Source organism: Zootermopsis nevadensis, unplaced genomic scaffold (assembly GCF_977971745.1).
Source record: "Zootermopsis nevadensis isolate Lab colony 2312 unplaced genomic scaffold, Znev_1.0 Znev_ptg000024l, whole genome shotgun sequence".
In the NCBI taxonomy this organism is placed as follows: domain Eukaryota; kingdom Metazoa; phylum Arthropoda; class Insecta; order Blattodea; family Termopsidae; genus Zootermopsis; species Zootermopsis nevadensis.
The window spans coordinates 19,590,490-19,611,370 of NW_028259156.1; the positions used below are offsets into that span (position 1 = coordinate 19,590,490).

The window sequence follows — 20,881 nt, forward strand, 5'->3', positions numbered from 1 at the left end:
TTATAGAAACAAAATATGCACTACTAAAGGAAATCTGTTGCCAGTCTGGAGCCACGAGGTTTGGGATTACAGTATTCTTATGTCTCTAAAGTACGTTCTTTCACACACAGTCGATTTAGTGCTTTGCTCAAGAGAAAACTCACTTCCTAGTTCGGAGTTTGCGTGTCACATGTCTTGTAATCTCATCAGGTTTCTAATGTGACTTGACAATAGGGAGTCAGTGTTAGTGCAGTAACTGCAGGATTGTACTATTTTGATTAAGCATGAACATGAACACTGTTGCCATGTTGTGTTTGCAGTCATTTGGGAAGCTGGTGAACATCACACAGGATCCTGTTAAGGGCACGATTTGGGCGTTTACAGAGAAGGCGGTTTTCCGATACAAGGTGTTTCATGAAGAGAGGAATGTGTGGCAGGTAGGTATTGTCCATAGATCATAAGACAGGTCACAAAAGGGAACTGGTAAATGAAATATTGACTTTTCTCACATTTTTAAAATTAACCAGTTGATAAATCTTGAAACTAAGCATTTACCGTGGTGACATCATAGGTTACTAATTTATTCCATCTGATTACCCTAACATCTGGTGAAAAGTAATTTTTTATGAAGCTTTTAATCATAGAAATTGCCCATATACTCTTGAATATAGATTATGTAGGTTGGTTAAGGTGCTAACATTCCAGACTTGTACCTAATTCAACTTTCAGCGGGGCCACCTGTTACCTTGACTGAGGTTTTCCTGGTGAACATCAGTTAACTCCAGACAAATACTGTGATGGCAACTTAAAATAGTCCACGACAGTTTTCCTTCAAGTCCTTACCACCCACTACTCATTATAATTTTTTCACCTTGTTTGACAGTTTGTAGTCTGTATGTGGAACAGCATCATTATATAATGTAAGGATCAGTTATGTGGTGTTCGTGCGTTGCAGGTGTATGTGGAGAAGGGCGAATTTGAGCTTGCCAAGCAGTACTGTAAGGACAATCCTGCACACATGGATCAGGTGCTTGTCAAGCAAGCTGAAATGTACTTCACCAACAAACTGTATGTAAAGCTGGACTCCATGAAATTAAATTTTATTTTATAATAGTACTGATGTACTAACGTAACAGCTTGCAAATGCCTTGTTTCTTGTATTTCAAGATATGAGAAGAGTGCTGTGCATTATGCAGAGACGCAGTCATCATTCGAGGAAGTTACTCTTAAGTTTCTGCAGGTGTGGCAGATTGAGGCACTAAAAACGTTCCTGAAGAAGGTGAGTGTTTCATTCGAGTCAAGGGGCGTTTTCTACTATGGAGGTCAGATTTTCTAAATATGTTTTGTGTGATTTTACACAGATACTTAGCCTTGATGTTCAGTTGTTGGAGATAAAGATGTGTTTTTGCAAAGTTTATCACACACTGCACAGAGGCATGCATTTTTTGTTGATTTTTTTATTATTATTAAATACACATATATAAAAATGTTTGAAATAAAAATTGTGTGTTTTGACTACATATATTTGTATAGTGAACAGTTTTTCAGAAAAGTGATAAATTTAATTTGAGCTTTATATTGCCTAGAGGATGCATTGGACACAGTAGAAACCAAAATTATATTGTCGCACAGTTACCACAGTAAAATACATGGTATGCATTCTCTTATGCAGATTTTGTTTATATTTTCATTGCCAACTGTGCAGCATGTCATGTGGTGGTTGAGAGAGTGACATCTTTTGAAACACTCCATAGTGTAGAGAAACCTGCTCTGCTTGCCACCATAATGCCTAAACTGTCAACTCTTTGTGGACCTATCAGTTACTGACACTGGCAAGAAGTGAATAAATAACCTGCAAGCTTTTGAATCCTACCTGGCACAACCATTGGTTTCATGCCCTTCTTTTGGAAAGCTTGAGAAACACGGAAATAGGAAACCGCTATGAACATGTTAACTTTTTCATTACACATTGAGTTCACTGTGCAGCAAACAGTATTCATCTTAGTAATAAAAGTGTTACATGTGCCATGAATGCGTTTCTGTTTCTTGCATACATTTGGTTTCCATTACAGAAGCTGGAGGGCCTGAAACATCAGGACAAAATGCAGATAACAATGATTGTCATTTGGGTGATTGAATTGTTTTTGAATCAGCTGGGCACACTGCGAGATGAAGGGATGAAGAATACCAATGAATACATTAGTCTGCAGAAAGAGTTGGACGCTTTCCTTGCTCGCCCACAGGTCATGGTGAGTTTTGCGAACCTCGCGGTAGATGACATGAGATTTGAGGTACTCACAATGGTGAAGTTGTCAGTATTGGTCTCCTGTGCTATAATGCCATGTGAACTTAGAGGTAGACAGCCCAGAAGATAGAGGCAGTATGTGCATGGAAATCGTTTGTCTGGAACCTCTCGTATTGTCAGCTCGCTTTATAATGGAGAAAACATAATTGTATCTAGACTTCTTCTGATAAAGTTAGTGATGATAACAGAGATTGTTTATTTACTAAAACTGGAAAAGTCATTATTTTTAAAATAGGTAATTTCTCAGCCATAATGAGATATACAAAATTTGTGTACTTGAATATATGAAGTTGTGAATCAGTAGCAGTCCATTGATATGATATGAAGCACTGTTGGAAAGGGTTCTGATGTCCATTGTGCTTCTTTTTATGTATCACTTCTTTTATTTGTGAAAGATAATTATGTTTTTAGTCGTATTTATAATTCTGTTTGATGTTTGTTGATTTAGTGCTTCAAACTAGAACCAGACCAGTGTTGGCAATATTCCAATTAAAAATGGATATATGTTGCTTATTGTAGGAATGTGTGAAGAATAACCGAGGCACAATATATGACCTGATGGCGAGTCACGGAGATAAGGACAACCTCATTAAGCTGACCATAATCAACAAGGATTTTGAACGAGTCATCCGTCATCACATCCATAAGAACAACTATTTAGAAGGTACAGATGAGTAGATGATTTGCTTACCGTATGTACAAGTAAACAAGTAGATGACTTGACATTTAACCAAATAAATGGCTGGTTTCTGTTCCACCATAAATATAACTTAAAATTGCCCGGTTCTGTATCAAAAGTGTTCGTACATGTTACTGGAATAGCCGGGGTAGCTCAGTCAGTATAGTGACTGGCTACTGACTGGACGACTGGGGCTCGATCTCCGATGGGGCAGAGGATTCTTCCTCTGGCCTCAGTGTTTGGACCGGCTCTGGGGTCCACCCAGCCTCCTATCCAGTGGGTACTGGGGTCCTTTCCCGGGGGTAAAGCATGGCCGGGGCATGACACTAACCACTCACCTCCACGTGTTGCTGAGGTTTAGAATGAGTAGGAGCTATACCAGCTCTCCACCCCAAGTGCCTACATGGCATACAGTGGGACAGATTTACTTTACTTACTTACATGTTACTGGAAACACGAGAAAGAAAAAGTCTAAGCCAGTGATTTCCAGCTGTAGTTAGTGTTGAAGTTTCATATGTTGCAGCTCTGGATGTACTGAAGAGTCAAAACCGGAAGGAACTGTTCTACCACTTTGCTCCGGCTCTGATGCAGTTTGTACCAAAACAGATGGTCAGTGCTCTCATCAGTCAGGGAAGAGGTCTTAGTCCTGCCAAACTGTTGCCTGCACTTGTCACGGTTGATGAGTACCAGGTCAGTGTTCAAAGTATCTGTGACCTACGCACATTTAGTTTGTTCTCTGTGTGGGTACATTTGACATGATATTTTTGGGATCATACATACAGAAGTAATTTGTGAAATTGCCATATAGTATTTCATTTAGGATAAAGACATATGAAAAACTGTATGTTTATACTTGCTTTGGCTTTAAAGTGTGCAGTAAAACCACACATTTTGCTAACCATTGATCGTGCACTGTCTGTACAGACATAACACATTGTTTCCAACTAAGGCCTTTTTCAGCTCTCCCCTCCATCTTGATCTGTTCCAGGCTGGAGAAGCAGTCCACTACCTGGAGTTCTGTGTACAGACACTGGGATGTCAGCAGCAGGCCATACACAACTACCTTCTCTCACTGTATGCACGCTTCAAGCCTCAAAGCCTCATGAACTATCTGGCAATGCAGGGTCAGTAGTTGAAAGTACTCTGCACAAGTGCACATATGTTCATTCACAACTTTCTGACCACAGTAGACTGTGTTAATGCCATTTTACCATTTTTCCAAGTGGCCATTTTCCAAAGATTTTCTCACCAGAATTTTGTAGGTACTTCTTCGCTCTGCCATTTTAATTACATAGCTCTTCATAGTGTCTTCTGTTTCATTATTATAACATGAAGTGAGCTACATATGTCACTAAGTTTCTCATTATGCACCATCGTAGTCAGTCCTTTTTCTTCCTCCTCCTTAGTTTCAAAAAACTTCAGAGCTCTTTGCTTTCAGGCATTTGTAATGTGTTCAGACCTCACAGTAAGAGATCACATACAAACTGACTGCCATAATCATTGTTTTTGGTAATAATTATTGAACTGAATATGAATCCATTTCAGAATGTGTGCTTCTCATACTTTCATCGTAAATGTAGTTTTTACTTGGAATTGTTCACACATACTTAAATTCTGAAATATTCTTTTAGTCTAGTTTCATTTCTGGTCTGTAGCAGAATGTTACTGTATTATTATGTATGCTATTTATATTTCCCTCCAGTAATGTAGCTTTTTTTGCATAAATGAGGACCTGATTTATGCCATTCAGTTCTTGTCCTTCCTGATAGCATATAGCAGAAAAAAATTTAAAAAGTCGTTTGAATAAAGCATCTCTTTGTTTTAGCTCATTGTGATTAATTGGAAACGTATCCTGCCTATATGGTAAATTTAATGGCTTCTTGATTTAGGTCAGGATGCCAGCATGGTGTCTTATGACATCCATTATGCACTGCGTCTGTGTCAGGAGAAAAACCTCACTGAAGCTTGTGTGCAGCTGTCAGCCCTTCTGGGACTGTGGGAATCAGCAGTTGACCTTGCACTTACCATTGATGTGAAGCTGGCTACGCAGACTGCTAGTTTACCGCAAAATGACCCTGAACTTAGAAAGAAACTCTGGCTGAAGATTGGTAAGTTGAACTTTGCATTAAGATGGTGATTCTCAACACATTTATTTTTCTCTCCATGCCTTTCGTTGAATATCATGACTATGTATGATTGATGTAGAAAGAAATCTGTCAGCATGTCCACTGACATCATCATATAAAAGAAACATTATTATTCCATCTATTCACCACTTTATAGGGTATTTACTTCTATGTACCCAAGACAAACCTTGCCCCTGAGGTACATAGTGCAGCAGCTATTTCCAAAATACATTTTGTTTTTAATATATGTTACATGTATTATGTAATTTTATTGTGAGGGATGGCTATATATTTTACAACGGTGTCTTTCGAATGTTGAATGAAGATCCTAAAATGGCAGTTTTCTGAAGTTCCCTGATGTTGAGTTCGCCCAGGACATTGGCCAAATATTTTCTGACTGACTTGGAGACAGTTCCAGTTGTTACTTTAATTATTAGAATTATTTTGCCTTCATTCTCCACATTTGCCGTATTTCAATGAGAAGGTCCTTGTATTTTAAGATCTTCTCTGCTTCCTTCTTGATTACATTTTTGTCAGTTGGTATTGCTATATCAGTTAAGGGACAAGTTCCATTTTTGTTTCGGATTATAATATCTGGTTTGTTATTTGGAATGGTTCTCTCTGTTTTGACTTGTTGGTTCCACAGAATAGGTATATGGTTATCCTGACTTGTCTCAACTGCCTTCGGGATGTGTTCGTACCAATTATTATTATTTAGCCTCTGAAAACAGTCCTCCTGTATCTGTGTTCATGTTTTCCTTACTTTGTTTTGTATCTTCCCTTTCCCCACTACAGCTCTCCATCTTGTGCCAGATCACCATTAATGTTTCCACCAGGGTGGGACTTCTTGTGACAAAGCCTATTCCATTCTTCTCTTGCCTCTCATAACTCCTGATCTAATATGCATGAATGAATTATTTGTGGACTGGAGTGTAGACGAATGCCCAAGGAACATGCAGTGCTATTAACATAGCCACCAGTTTGTTATATTCCAGCAAAGGCCAGTGTTTGTGAGACCTGATGTCAGTTAGTGTCTGGCTGATAAATAGAATGGTGAGCAGTTAGTTGTTTCTCGCCCCATAACTATAACTATATTAATGCCAGATGCATCATACCATCTTGTCATGAAGAAACACAGGAGGCAAGTGGACATCTCCATATTTCTTTTGATGTTATATTTATGAATTTCATATTTGAATAAAGCATATGAGGATGACTGTCGTCTGGGTTGTAGCTCCGTGTAGTCTGGTAGAAGTTTACGAAAGTTTCAGTGGTCCTTGCTGCCTCCATTGTCTGGGCACCCTGTCCACTATATATGTTACTACCAGATGTTGCAATTTATTCACATTAATTTTACATAATAATATAATCCATTATTTTAAAGGACAGAGGAAAAAACACATTATTTGTCAGGAAGGCAAACAGGTTTATTTATATTATACAGAACAAAGGAAAATATTTTAAATATTGTCATAGGTAGACATTTAGGTTTACTTTACACATCTCCTGTCACACATGATTCTGTTTACCAGCGGACCATGAGTTGTTTTTATTTGCCAATTAAAAATGTAACGCTGTGGAAGAAGACTGTTTTGCCTCATGTGTAATTTTCTGGTGTCCCACCTGTGGGGAAAGAATAAATTGATGGTGTGCTGATTAGCAGCACCAGCCTCATATCGGAGTATATTACAATAAGCTCATTCTGTGTATTGATGGACATTGAGCAATAATAGGTGATGCTACATTTTAGTATCACAGATGAGTTATTGGTAGAAGCCTTCAGGACTAGAGATATCTACCAGATGGTAGTGGCCAGTGGTGTGGCGATAGGGGCACCCAGAGGGGCAGTGGCTGCAGGAGTGTGTCCAAGGGCCCATGGAGCTACAAGAGGAGCAGCAATGGAAGCTGCAAGAGGAGAAGCAATTGGAGCTGCGAGAGGAGCAGCAATGGTAGCTGAAAGAGGAGAAGCAATTGGAGCTGCGAGAGGAGCAGCAATGGTAGCTGAAAGAGGAGAGGCAATGGAAGCTGCAAGAGGAGCACTGACTGCAGAGGTGTAGCCAATGGCCAGGGGAGCAGCAATGGCACTTCCCAAGGGAGCAGTGGCAGCAGGGGTTTGGCCAATAACTAGTGGAGCTGCAATGCTACGACGGCGACGGTTAAGGATGACAGTTTTGGTAGCAAGATGTGCAGCCTTAGCAATAGCAACTTCAGGAGTGTCAGCAATGGGCAGAGAGGGTCCAACAGGCAGTGCATTGCTGGCCACACGGTATCCCAGAGCATCAGCAACATAGTCAGTCCTCAAGACTTGGCCTCCAGGACTCACGTAGCTGAAGCTGCCAATCTTGTTACCAGCTGCGTCCTGTAACAGGCACATCATTGTATTTTGTCTGTCTATAAATATGATATGGGGAATTGCATGATTTTTTCTTCTCTCCCCACAAAAATACTTAATATTGGTTTTGTGAAAAACTTTTCTTACTATTAACGTTACTGTCTTGGTTAATGCCCTTCATGTTGGACCTAGTGTTAGGTGCTATGCAGTTACAGTTTATGGCCTTGCAAGAGAGCCCACTGTGCTGAAGGTATGAAGTAGAAAATGGAGTATTTTCCATATTCATACCATTTTTTAACATGTATGAATTAAGTTCAATAGAAGAACCAGCCTCTATGCAACAGCCACATCTAACCATTGCAGGCCTAGTACATACTTATATTTAATTATTTCTGACAATTCAGTATGAATTCTACAAATGTCTTGTTTCTTCTGCTTTATAAAATATGTTTTTGAAATTATCCAATTTTACTTCTTTAAGATCAGCAAAACACTTCTTTAGTCTTAAAAATGGTCTTGTTGCTGGAGAGAAAAAGTGATTTCCATTTGCAAGAATTTTTCAAATTATGTGCTTACCTGGATAGCATTATGGGTCTGAAGTGGCTCAGCATGTCCATAACTGGCCTGCCCAATTGCATCCTGAATGTGGTATTTGGACTGGGTAGCAAGGGGAGCACCAATTGACACAGCTGAAAGGGGAGTAGCAATTGACGCAGCTGTGAGAGGAGCACCAATTGACACAGCTGAAAGGGGAGTAGCAATTGATGCAGCTGTGAGAGGAGCACCAATTGACACAGCTGAAAGGGGAGTAGCAATTGACGCAGCTGTGAGAGGAGCACCAATTGACACAGCTGAAAGGGGAGTAGCAATTGACGCAGCTGTGAGAGGAGCACCAATTGATGTGGCTGCAAGACTGCTGATGTCTCCTGCCAGTATGCTAGGCTTGGCAAGGGCACAGGCCAATGTAGCTGTGAGGACAACCTGAGAATAACAGCACTGACAATTAGGACCTACATCATAAAACTGGAGAGAGATAAGCAGATTACAAGAAATACATTTCTACAGTCTTGAGAAACGAACAAGAAAAACAAATCCAGACCCAGAACGTTAAGCAAGATGTGAGACTAGAAACACTATGAGAAATATTGGTGAAAAAGGGGTACAGGATTATGCATGAACAGTTGGTGGTACTGAGAACTAGGTAGAAAGACCACATGAAGAATGTATAGAACAGATTAAAGAGTGGGTGCATACACAATAAAATTTCATTTAGGAGGAAGGAGAAGAGTGGAGAAGGCTTTCTCATCAAATGATCTGCCCTGTCAGAAAAATCAGTGAAGTATGGTTATTATGAAGCATGTTGCTTTCATACAATACTCAAAGGGTGATTGAATCAAGAGAGTTGAGGTTGTTGGGGATGTAGCACAAATGAACAGACAGACATTGCCAGCCCCATGTGCATTCAGTACATGCAAAGAATGCATAAAAGAAAAACTAAATATGTTGAAATAAAATATAGTCAGAAATACACGTAAGTAAATGGAGTACGGTATAAAAAAAGTGACCCTGCCCCGCTACAAATCAGCATTTTGTTTATGAGAGTAGTATCTTTAATATCATTTTCTGTTTATTTAAAATCTGAAATCTGATTTTAGTTATATTTGAGATAATTTCCTGGTTATTTTGTATTAATACAAAACTGGTTAATGTACTTAGTATTTAGTATGTGATCTACTCACCAAAAACTTCATCTTCCTGGCAAGTTCTTTGAACTTGTAGCTAAGAGTCAGTTATTGAGAACTGTGTGCTCTAACATGTAGGGACCTCGCCTTATATACACACACATTGGTTTGGGTAGGAGCTTGCCTGCAGTACCTACTCTTCCACGCCCATATATCAAGGCCAGTGCTCCTAAAGCCAGGACCTTGGGACCAATATGCTTGAACTTCCTAGTTTCTGCACCATTTTTGGGTCCATATGAACTTAGATGTATGGCATATCAGGAGTGGCCAATATTGACATGCAGTATCATCAGCTGAAGGAAGATCCGTACCAAGGAGTTTGGTAGTTGTCTCGTGTAGAATAAATAACCACTGATTCGGCTAGTTGTAAACTTCGTTTGTCTTTCACCTTTTGCATTTAGTATGATGTACAATCTTGGTGTGGCGAGGGTTGATTTTGGGGTCATTGTTGCTGCAAGGGTCCTAAAATTAGGCTGAAAACTAGAACTGAAATTGTAAGTAATGTCTGGTGATTTTATTGGGTTGTTACAGGTGTACCAGACTTGAAATTTTTTGTAATTTTTTTTTCAATTTTGTAAAAATTTGAAACAGGCAGGCATTGTTATTTAAATTTATAAACATTTCCAAATTCAAGTATTATACCTCAGTGCCATAGATTTTCATTGTCATGCTGACACTTAAATTGGCAGCCTGGGCTTCATGGGTTAGTTAACAGATACTTGTGGCAGGTGCAGTTTAAAAGTATTAAAAATATAGTAAATTCTTCATTATTATATGTTAAATTTGTAAAGCAGTGAAGAATATACTGCAATGGTTTCTTAACCTTAACATATAACATTAAGTTTTTAAATGTCTCCTGTAAAATTTTGGCATGAAACACACTGCCAGACTGGAGAAATTCATTTTTTAAGTGACCAGTATGCATAAACTGTCTCTCTTGAGCCCTATTTGTGGCATGGTGTAGTATTCTAACATCTGTAGTATGTAGGGGTACTGTGCTGAATATAGAAGGGCCGCATCCTTGTTAATAGTTTTTCCCAGAGTAAACGCTGTTTTGAAAATATAAAACAAATGTATCTAAACATTTTGCATAAGTAAAATGTGTGATCTATCCCATCTCGGTTTGTTATGTCCGTAAAATATCCCTCTTGAAATTGAGCAAGATTAGTTGTTGATACAGCATCATTTGAAAGATTTTATCAACAATCTAATTGTGCCAAATTTGGATTAACAAATAGTGTTGGTGAAGGAGAGCAAGAATGCCCTAGACTGTCATTTGACAGCTGCTAGGTGATTTAGTAAAGTGACCAGATTCCAATGGCTGATGCCAGACTGCCTAGTAGTTGCAACATTATTTTTTGACCTTGGATGTCGGTAACCAGCAGTGAGACCAAGTCTGCGTGTGTATTTGTCTGCTATCCTCTGATTCGTTTACCTTTTCTTTATTGCCATTTTATGTGTCATTTCAGTAGGGTTCATAATATGAACATGGAATGGAGAGATCATGTTTTTTGTTGTATTTATTATTATGCTTCAACATCAAAACTGTTCAGTGATTTTTATTAGATTTTTATACTAGTCATTTCAGACAAAAAGCTATGGGGCCCAATTTTATCTTGGTATTGCATGTAGTTTGCTCTACATGAAGCTTAAATGAACTTCTTAGCAGTTCGTAAATACCTCAGCCAGGATGCCAACAAGTCTCAGCTCAGATATGAACTGGCTGTCTCATGATTAATTCCCAGGTTATTTTGTCACACTTTTTTGACTGCCTTCATTTTATGGGAAAGATGAGAAATGGATAAAAAATTTGGTCAGAAAACCTGATTCGGTAAGCCCACTTGGAATACCTAGACATAGATGGGAAAATAATGTTAAATATATATATTAAAGAAATAAGTTGTGAGGGTGTTCACTGGATTCAACTGGCTCAGGATCAGTACCAGTGATTGGATCCCCTTGTGAACACTGTAATGAACCTTCATTTTCCACAAGGAAAGAGTCTTTGACTGGCTGATCAACTGTAAGCTTCTCAAGAAGGACTTTGTTCAATGGAATTAGTTGTATTATTCAGATTGAGTGGTAGGATGACTTGTGGATGATGAATCGCAAGGGGTGTGAAAGGGACAGACATACCCTGACTTAAGGCACATCGTTTTCCTCAAGGGACTGATGAAATCCATTAAACCGTCAGGTCGGCCGGTCTTCAGGCTCCGATTAAAGAAGCAGGAGCGCTAGTCATTCAGCTACGTTGCTGAGTAACTTCCTGCTCTCAGATACACTGTGTGTGTTGTAGCAGAAGCTATGAAGCAGGCACTACAGCAGTAATATAAAGGCTGGAGGTAACATGGCTCCACACCGTTTGGACTTTCACTTGACCTTCTGTGTCTAGGTCTTGAACTTGCCCCTTCCCAATACCACACGAAGGCAGGTTCTATGTTGAAGGCCTCCTGCACTACTTTGCAGCAGTGAGGATGATGACTGCTCAGTTTTCAGAATCTGTATGTCATTCATGGAGTTTGATACTTGTGACTTTGTGATCAGGTCTGTTCATCCACACATTTATCTGTGAAATATTCAGTGGATTGTGATGAAATATGGTGCTGGAGAAGGCAAGCCTTCAGTAGAAGTTATTGGTAGATTTAATTTTGGTCTGTAGCAATCAAATATAACCCCTATTATATATAAAGTCGTAAGTCTTTTCAAAAAGCAGTTCATTGGTCAATTCTTAAATGCATGGCAGTGTAAGTACCTCATTAAAATCTACAAGTTTTGCTTGAATATTTTTTGATACGGTGAATATTTAATGAAATACAAATAAAAGCGTCTGACTGTATACAGTGGGATTAGTTTTGCTGTAGTAGATTTGTGTCTGCATTAAATTAATATCCACATTAATGGTGCTGGCAAAATTGGAAAGAATGCATTTAGAAATCATGTATACTCTGTATGGAGTACATCATGAGCAATTTGGAGAATGGCATTAGAATTTATTTTACAGTGACAGTTTATGTGCTTGGGAAGTGCCCTGCTTAAATGCCATTTATAATCCTGACTGGGTTTTTGTGGTTTTCCTCAGTTCCTCCAAGTGTCTGCAGGTATAATGCTTTGAAATGGCCTACAGCCACCACCTCCTTACAGAGAGAATCTCACCATTGAAACTGCATTTTCAGGAACTGGAAGGTTCATTACCATGTTCAGGAGAACCCACTAATGAACCACATCCTAAACCAAATGAATCCAGCCCACACCTGCACGTTCTGTTATGGTCCATTTCAATATTGTCATCCCATTTACATGCAGGTCTCTTGCCTCAGGGTTTCAGACCAAATTGTATGCCTTTTTCATCTTCCCAGTTGGTGCTAAATGATTTCATTGCCCTGATAGTGTCTGGTGAAGAGTACAAATTATTTCCATTGTCCTGTTAATTCTCATTCCTAGGTCCAAGTATTCTTCTCAGCACCTGGTTCTGTAACAACCTAAACCTTTTGGTCTTCTTGTCAGGGCAAGAGACCAGTTTCACATCTGTTTAAAGCAACAAGTAAAATGATGGTATTCTTAGGTTTTTCCAGGAAGACAAAGAAAGCAGAATACTATGTTAGTTCTGTTTTCCTTCAACCATCTGTAATTTGTGTGTTCTCTCTACATCACTCCAAAATTGAAATAATTATTGTGTACGATATATTTCTAGTTGACTGGGAAGTGTTCAAATCTTGTTAGGGGACTACATATTTTCTTGTTACTGTTACCAGACCTCATATCTGACAGATAGGAATACCAGGGGCTCTTTTCTGGGCATTAAATGTGGCTGGGGCGTGATGTCCGTGATTCGTGTCCATCGAGTACCAATGTTATGGACATGTAGATCATCGTTTCTACATCCACTAGCTTTTATACCCCATGTAATATACAAAGATAGGGCTCAGAAATGGAGCAGACAGCTGAGTTTTTAAGTGTTTATTTCTAAATAAAATTAGACACATTGTATGCACACAAAACACTCATCATCCACCCACACACCAATTACACACAAGTTCAGTCATAGCCAGTGTTCAGAATCTGATGGGCCAAAGGATGAGGTACAGTACAGTCTAGTCAATGCGGTAGGACACAGCATGTCCTGGTGTGTTGACTACGTTGGTCAAGATGCCAGGTCGGACAGCTGCCGTATGATATGAAAGGGGGGCAGCATAGGCTACTGGGGCAACCAGCGGGGTGGTGGCAGCGGGGGTGTGGCCAAGGATCTGACGCCTGGCACGATGAACGATGGCACCGTGGGTAGCAACAGACAAGGAGGGTCCAACAGGCAGTGCATTGCTGGCCACGCGGTATCCCAGAGCATCAGCAACATAGTCAGTCCTTAAGACTTGGCCTTCGGGACTTACGTAGCTGAAGCTGCCAATCTTGTTACCAGCTGCGTCCTGTAACAGACGAAATGAACATGATGTACAGTTGATGCTTGTCACAGTTTGTTGCTTTTATTAACCTACTTCTCTCTCTTTATAAGGCTGGATTTCTGTACTTAACACGTACTTATGTATGCCCCCTCCTCAATAACTTTTGAATCAACTGACTGATGTTTAAAACTATTACATTTTAATTTTGTACTATGAATATTATCCCTTTGGTGATTATATGAACTTCTGAAGTGGGAATGATACTAGAGTCATATATATATATATATATATAATCCTGAAATTGTATTTACTTGATGCAGTAATAGATCTTCAAAACAAGCAACTTCTGTGTGTCTATAGAACTTGGCAGGTTACCATGCAACACCTGTATTTAGAGCTGTATTTGGTGGTTATAACTTTTGAACTGTTGGTGCTTGAATGTGTGCAATTTTACAGAGCTAAATCTTGAAGGTGTTAATGCATTTTTAATATGTTTTAAATTTCAAATATGACAATGGTGCAAGTTTTTAAGGCATATGTAGCATGCTTGAAATCTGTACTAGTAGAAATCAATCACTTAATTGCATAATTATTAATTTATAGTTATTGCTAACCATGATACTGAAAGACATGAAAGAAAGCGGGTAACATATGTAGGATTTGAGGTTTCCGCGGTGTTACAACCCAGAAGACAGCCATCTTCAGTCTGCATACATTTTCCCAGAGCATGTCTTGTTACAGTATGCTTTGTTGTGATAAAGGTTTATGAAATATGTCTCCCACCCACCCAGAATTATTGCTACTTCAGTTCAGAATTATTTTGTGTACTGGGATGGTCATCTCTCTTACCTCCAGGCCCCTTGTTGCAAGCTATGAAAAACTGACAATCTGTTATATGAAAATGTATGATACCTCACTATTCAAGATAAGATTATACCAAAAATTGAATGTGTTGTGTTGTCGTGCTATCAGTTAACATGTAAAGGAATTACATTCAAACCATTGACCAGATCGGGTTGTGGAAAGCATAGCAGATTGTGCACTTCTGGCTAAATCAGTCCACAATCCAATGACAGGGAAACAAATGGTTATAATTGTATCTTAAAAGCTATTTGGAAGCACTGAAGAAAACTTCAGAGTTCAGAGTATGTAGTGTACTAATGCAAAACCCTCAGCATATAAGATGTATTCTGTACCAGTATTTAATTTATGCTGGTCTACAAATTCTAGTTCACAGACATGCATGCGCACATACACATGCTCACTCGTTGTGTTTTGCCACAGCTGTAAAAAATGACTATTTTACTGGTGTTGACTTCTTGTTATCTTGTAGTGGCTAAATAATGTGTGTTAAACCTCAGTACATTTTTTCCTCTGCCCCTTTTTGGCATTAAATTGCATGGCACATGAAACTGCAGGGCACAGCCCTCAGAATACCCACTGCTGTCTTTCTGATCTTGGAACTGCTGCACTGGACAGTATATTGTTAATGCACCAAGAACTCGCTGTGAATGATCAGAAATAGGCATGAGAACCTAATCTGTCTCTGAGAATTTAAGAACAGAGAAGACCTCTACATGTAATAAACATATTTTTACCTGAATGGCATTGTGAGTCTGGAGGGGCTCAGCGTGTCCATAGCTGGCCTGTCCGAGCACATCCTGGGCATGGTACTGGGTGCGGACAGATACGGTGGCAGGAGCGGCATAAGCCACAGGAGCTGCATAAGCCACAGGAGCTGCATAAGCCACAGGAGCAGCTATGGCAGGAGCAGCATAACCAAGGGCTCCTGCAGCGAGGAGTCCGGGCTTAGCAAATGCACAGGCCACAATGGCACTGAAAACAACCTACAAGTGAAAAAGATGTTACTGAGATGTCTGGACGTGGAGACTAGAGGAAACATCCTCTGCACCTGTCAGAGGTCGAACCTCAGTCATCCGGTCACTGTGCCGACTAAGCTGTCCTGGCTCACATTTAATTAAGTACAAGAAATAATAATTTATGTTGTTTGCACTGTGATATCTGCAATAATCAAACACCAGGGCCATTTAGATATGAATGTATCAAAGAATTTGTTTGAAAACTGTATGCACTTCTCCATTGCTTGTTGATCCCTTGCCTTACCAGGATCTTCATGTTGTTGGTGGTTGAGCGTAAAGTGCCTTTTGGTCATCAGTGCTATGTTTATATACAGGATTGGCTTGGCTACACCCATTTCTCAAGGTCACTGCCACAGAGCAAGAGTGGCACCAGAGTGTCTTTTTCCTCCTGCATTAGCAGTTTGGTACTGTTCACAACAGTACTCTTTTCTTGTTTCCTTTTTCTGTCTTATTTATTCTATTTCCACCTCTTTGTCCTTAATTTCTTCATTCCCTTGTGTCCTCCCTTTTTGGTGTAATGCTTAGCTTTTCTGCTTTATATCTGAAAGGAACCCAGTTCAATTTTTGGCTGGATTGCTCCATTCTGATTGAAGTTTTTGTGGTCTTGATTGGACCTAATGTAGTACCTTGAAATTACTTCCTCAGCTGTTCTGTGTAGTTAATCATTCATTATTGTTATGATGGTCACCAGTGATGGTTGCACCATGGTGGTGCATGGTTCTGTCTGTGTGTACTCTTATTTTATTTTCTTGGCCTCCTCAGCGAACTCATATTTGTCATCTTAATTGTAAGTTCCCAGAAGAATCCAGTTGTTCATTCCACTCTATCTTTTGTTTAACCAACTTTTCTTTTGTTTCTTCCTCCAGATATTGCCTAATATGTTTTGTCTCATCCTGTTTGCTGCTTAGAAGTGTAATCTTTTCTGCTTGTCCTGAATTTTTTACTGTAGTTATCAGCAGTCCCACATCACAATCAGAAGGTCTCAGGTTCAGTTCTTAGCTGACTGAGATTTTCATTGGTTTTCTCAGTCTGTCCAGGCATGCTAGGCTAGCGCCTCAAATTATGCCACAATTGCTACCTTGTACATCTTGTTTAATTCATAATAACTGTAATTTAATGCACTGTAGCCAATGCAGATGAAGAAGTGTAGTTAAATGAACCAGTAATGAGTCAGTGTTACATGTTATTTGAATCAGTTGTACAAAGAATCTGTTCACATTGTTTTGTGTTTTAGCATTCTGAGAGGTCTCAGGCCCCTTGCATCTTGGTAATGATTTCTGTTTTTGGTATATGAAGTGGAAGCTCATTGCAGTAATAGTTATATAATTACATTTTCAGTGTGCATGTGAGGAGCTGCTATGTGTACCAGCCTTGATCTTGGACACAGCTAAGGACATTGCAGTTTCTTTGTTTTCTTCATGCCCTTGCAGTGAATGTCACTGTTTTTAAGACCTTCAGATGGTAGGATCTTGCATTGCATCAGTAGTTGCATTGTATCATTACACCCTGAATGCACCAGTTGCCATCTCTGACTTCTAAAATACTTACTGTTACTTTGTAATTTTTCACTTCTGGTAGTGGGGCTGAATGATACATTATTCCAGAAGTTCCCTGGAATTACCAAAAGATGTGCATCTTGTAGGCCTCGTAATGCCATAGCCTAGTGACAGTATTGACTGAGCTGTCCCAGCTCCCTGAATATAACATAGACAATGGAAAGTTCTCAAATTCTGTTATCTTCTGGTTATGTAGAGTTGCTCATTTTCTTCTGCTTATTGCAACAACCGCACTTGAGCCACTCTTGTTGACAGCATCAACTTCCTTGTACTGTACTTTACAGTATTCTCTCTCCATGTAACCATGCATCCTGTTCTCACTGCCCTCTACACGTCAGTGGTTTGTTAGGTTGGTAGAGGAGCAGCAATAAGGCTGCGTTCTTGTGTCCATCTCGTGTGTATATTATGAAATTGCAACTGTTGTGCTTTAAGCATTAATGATATCCCACACCTGATTATGAATATTATTAGATATTACATTGCTTTTCAGAATATTTGGATGTGCTTAGGTATCACGCATAATTTCAAACTCACTTGTTTTCTGAAACAATTGTTAACGTATGCTGAATGGATAATGAGATGTTCATAAACTTTAGGTGATATTTCAGTGGAGTACCTAATGGAGAGATGCTATGTGAGGACTGAGACCTCTAGAATAAAATAAGAGAACTATGTCAAAGCACTTTGACACAAAGACGTGGGAGTTGTGGATGTCAAGCTCCAGGAGCATTGCACCCTGGTCCCTTTGCACGGGAAAAAGTCTCTGGTCTTTGGTTGGTGGCGCCCAGAGCCATTTTGAACATGGCGAAAAGAAGATCTCTGAACCCCAGGCCTTTACTATGTGGCATATCTTTCAATTTTTGGTTGACTGGATAGTTTAGTCAGTCACTTGGCTGCTACTTGGTTAATTACATACAGAGACTTCAAATTTCTGGGTGTGGCTACATGGCCAACCTTGATCTGTGAGTCCTACATACTGCAACTGTACATTATACTGTTCCTGCATCACATCCTAGTGGTTCTTGGTTTACATCCCTGATTGTGACTGGCTGTTATTAGTCCCATTAGCCACATGTACTGGTGTAAAAATTAGTGGCATGTTTCCATGACATCTCAGAGTTTCTGTTATTGAAAAGTTGCAAATATTCAGTATGTGATTCTGGAAGATAATAAGAGAAGTAATAATTTCAGTAGCTGTGTTAAAATAGAAAATACATTCAGAACAGAGGAGACAAGGCTAGTAGAGAAGAGTGATTCTAATTAGATGCCTTGAGTTTACCTTTTAAAGAGTTAAAGCTGGCATTATCCGCTTGTTCGACATCTCATATTTGCAATTTGTTTATCAACGTTAAATAGTCTGTGACACATAGCAGCAGTGTTAACAAACATTGGCAGGATCAGAAATATTTTAATTTGGCCAGAGAACATGCATACTCTGTCTCCTCTTATTCTTCTCCTGCCTTGTTATTCTGTCTGCTTCACTTATAAGTTCGTTTTGTTTTGTGTAGCATATATACCTTCTTTATTATTGTCATTCTTTGTCCCCATTTATTTTCAGCATGTTGCAGCTTCTGTGCTTAAAGTAGAGTAGGAACTGCCAGAAGGCTCAGAATGTATTTCTGTCTAAGGGAACTGAGCTGTATGTTGTTGAGTAGCCCTGTAGCTGTTCACAGTCCAGGATCTGCTGATGGAGTGGGGGAACTGGTATGTGGCCTTGCCTGGAGGAAGCAAGGCTGTGTAGCAGCAGCAGCTCTGTCCAGGTTTGATGTCCGGCCACCACAGAAAGGTCTTGAACCTCACATGAGTACATGAAAGCATATTGTAGTTCCTTCATTGGTTGCAGAATTCTCTACCTGTTATTGGACCTGAAGTTTCATTACCGTGTTCACAGCGGTCTGTCATTGTCCCCTGTCCTGAGACTGATCTGTCCAGTCCACACCCTCATGATTTTATCATTTTAATAATATTTGGTGAAGAAACCAAATTATGAACTTCTTCACACACCCTTAACATCAAGTCTATAAAAGTTTGTAACAATGGTTGATTCATTATACCAATGTTGTGGTGGACATGTTCATTGCCTGAGATACATTTGAAATGTATGTATTGGCAGTTGGCACTGCTTCTATCTTTATTGACTGGCTGCAGTTATACTGACATTTTTATTGCCTTTATTATCCTGATTGGCGGCAACAGTGAGGTTGCCACCCTCGAATAGTAACCATGAGACCACTGCTGTACTGTGACGGTGCTGAGGAGAGGAGAGAGTGTGATGCCAAGCGTTACAGGAGAACATCACAAACTTTTGTTGGGAGGAGATTGATTAGTAGATACCAGTGAGAGAAAAGTGGGCACTAGAGAAATAGGTTTGGGAACATTTGTAATGACATTAAGGGCCCATTGGGTTCTGTATCAGCAGTGAGTCACTTGCTCATCATGAGATCTGTTTCTTAAGGAAAGCCCTGTGCCTTATAATTTGTTAGTTATAGGTAGTTGGTTTGTTAGTTGATCAGTTGGTTTATTGGGTTGTTGGCCTGTTAATTTATTTCTTTGTTATTTTCTGCTTGATTAGTTTGTCAGTTACAATTATGTACTTTGTTAGGTTGTTGATTAGTTATGCTGTTAGTGGTGTAGTGAAACACCTACCATAGAAAGTTCTTCTGCAGTGAAGCATCAGACTGCTGCAGATCTCAATTTTCACTCGGGCTTGTAATGTTTTTCCCTGTTCCAGCAGTAGTGCATGTAATACTTTTAAATTACAAGAAGGAGATAATTGGTTTTAATCACAGCTGAGGGTCTGATTTACCCAACTAGAGTTTTCCTCATTTCTTGCAGCCACATGCAAGGGTAGTTCCATTCTGCGCCATCCCTTCATTATCATCTTCTCATCTCATTTGAGACTGTGGAATCTCTGCCATTAAGTAATGCAGAAACCAGCCAGTATGCAGGCTTAGTCATATAAATTAATGACAGGCATTTTAATATTGTTTAGCCCCTACATCTGCCATTCAACTCACAATTCACTGTATCTTGTTAATTGCATGAGGGAAATGTCGAATGTGTACAGAACTTTGGTCAGACATCTTGGTGATATCGGATGCCTAGGCTTAGATTGGAGGAAGATATTAAAATGGATTCCTGAGAAATAGGACATACAGCTGGAGACTGCGTTGAACTGGACTGGGATAGGACCCGGTGATGAGTTATGAGCAGAGTAGTGAACTATCTGAGCAACTGTGAGTTCTTCAAGGAAGACGCTGCATTCTGCTGTGGCAAAGAGTCACATATTTCAGAGTAAAGCATTTTAGTTCTGGTGAATACCAGCAGAGGTAATAAGTGCCATGCTGTGTTTGTGTAGCCAAACACGTGGTGCGGGAGAAGGACGACATCCAGCAGGCGATGCAGTTTTTGCAGCAGTGTGAACTCATCAAGATTGAGGACATCCTGCCATTCTTCTCAGACTTTGTCACCATTGACCACTTCAAGGATGCCATATGCACTTCTCTTCAGGTAACACCTCGCCCTTTGTAATGTGCAAAGTTGGAGTTGTAGGAACCAAAACAACCTTAGTGTAAAATGTCTGTGCTAAGTCTGTAGAAAGGTTTCTTAAGATGGACATTGTGGACAGATTGAAATCCATAACCTCCCATTTGCATTTTCTTCTTACAAAACTTTGGGTGTTAATTCATACACACGCTGTGTTCTGTTGGTCTCATGCTCATTTTGTTAATGAATTTGGAATCCTGTTGCTTGTTTAATATTGTTTTAATGTTAAAGGTCATATAGTATTGAATAGCAGGATTATTATTGCTAGTGAGCAAGGAAGGGCTTGGAAAGAATCAGTCATGGCCTGTTCTAGTGAATTTATTTGCAGACCTGTGAAAC

At 39.6% G+C, this 20,881-nt stretch overlaps 3 protein-coding genes across 10 annotated transcripts in view; 1 reads left to right on the plus strand and 2 right to left on the minus strand.

Annotated features, from left to right (window-relative positions):
• dor (vacuolar protein sorting-associated protein 18 dor) overlaps positions 1–20,881 on the plus strand; it is a 34,962-nt gene that overhangs the window by 8,317 nt on the left and 5,764 nt on the right. For all 8 annotated transcript variants that reach the window (XR_015536764.1, XR_015536765.1, XM_087354780.1 and 5 more), the window contains 9 exons: positions 300–416; positions 935–1,047; positions 1,147–1,258; positions 2,052–2,228; positions 2,804–2,948; positions 3,487–3,653; positions 3,952–4,087; positions 4,853–5,071; positions 20,355–20,506. Coding sequence is in view for 6 of the 8 variants with exons in the window: in XM_087354780.1 (XP_087210906.1) it covers positions 300–416; positions 935–1,047; positions 1,147–1,258; positions 2,052–2,228; positions 2,804–2,948; positions 3,487–3,653; positions 3,952–4,087; positions 4,853–5,071; positions 20,355–20,506 (1,338 nt within the window). In the remaining 2 variants the exon portion in view is untranslated. The remainder of the gene's footprint in view (positions 1–299; positions 417–934; positions 1,048–1,146; positions 1,259–2,051; positions 2,229–2,803; positions 2,949–3,486; positions 3,654–3,951; positions 4,088–4,852; positions 5,072–20,354; positions 20,507–20,881) is intronic.
• Positions 6,492–9,275, minus strand: LOC110829983 (uncharacterized). Its single transcript, XM_022064301.2, has 3 exons — positions 9,161–9,275; positions 7,998–8,402; positions 6,492–7,448 (listed from the first exon to the last, which is right to left on the minus strand). The coding sequence occupies exons 1-3, from the start codon at positions 9,170–9,172 to the stop codon at positions 6,885–6,887; spliced, it is 981 nt and encodes a 326-aa protein (XP_021919993.2). The 5' UTR covers positions 9,173–9,275; the 3' UTR covers positions 6,492–6,884.
• Positions 13,106–15,767, minus strand: LOC110829984 (uncharacterized). Its single transcript, XM_022064302.2, has 3 exons — positions 15,685–15,767; positions 15,159–15,407; positions 13,106–13,584 (listed from the first exon to the last, which is right to left on the minus strand). The coding sequence occupies exons 1-3, from the start codon at positions 15,694–15,696 to the stop codon at positions 13,255–13,257; spliced, it is 591 nt and encodes a 196-aa protein (XP_021919994.2). The 5' UTR covers positions 15,697–15,767; the 3' UTR covers positions 13,106–13,254.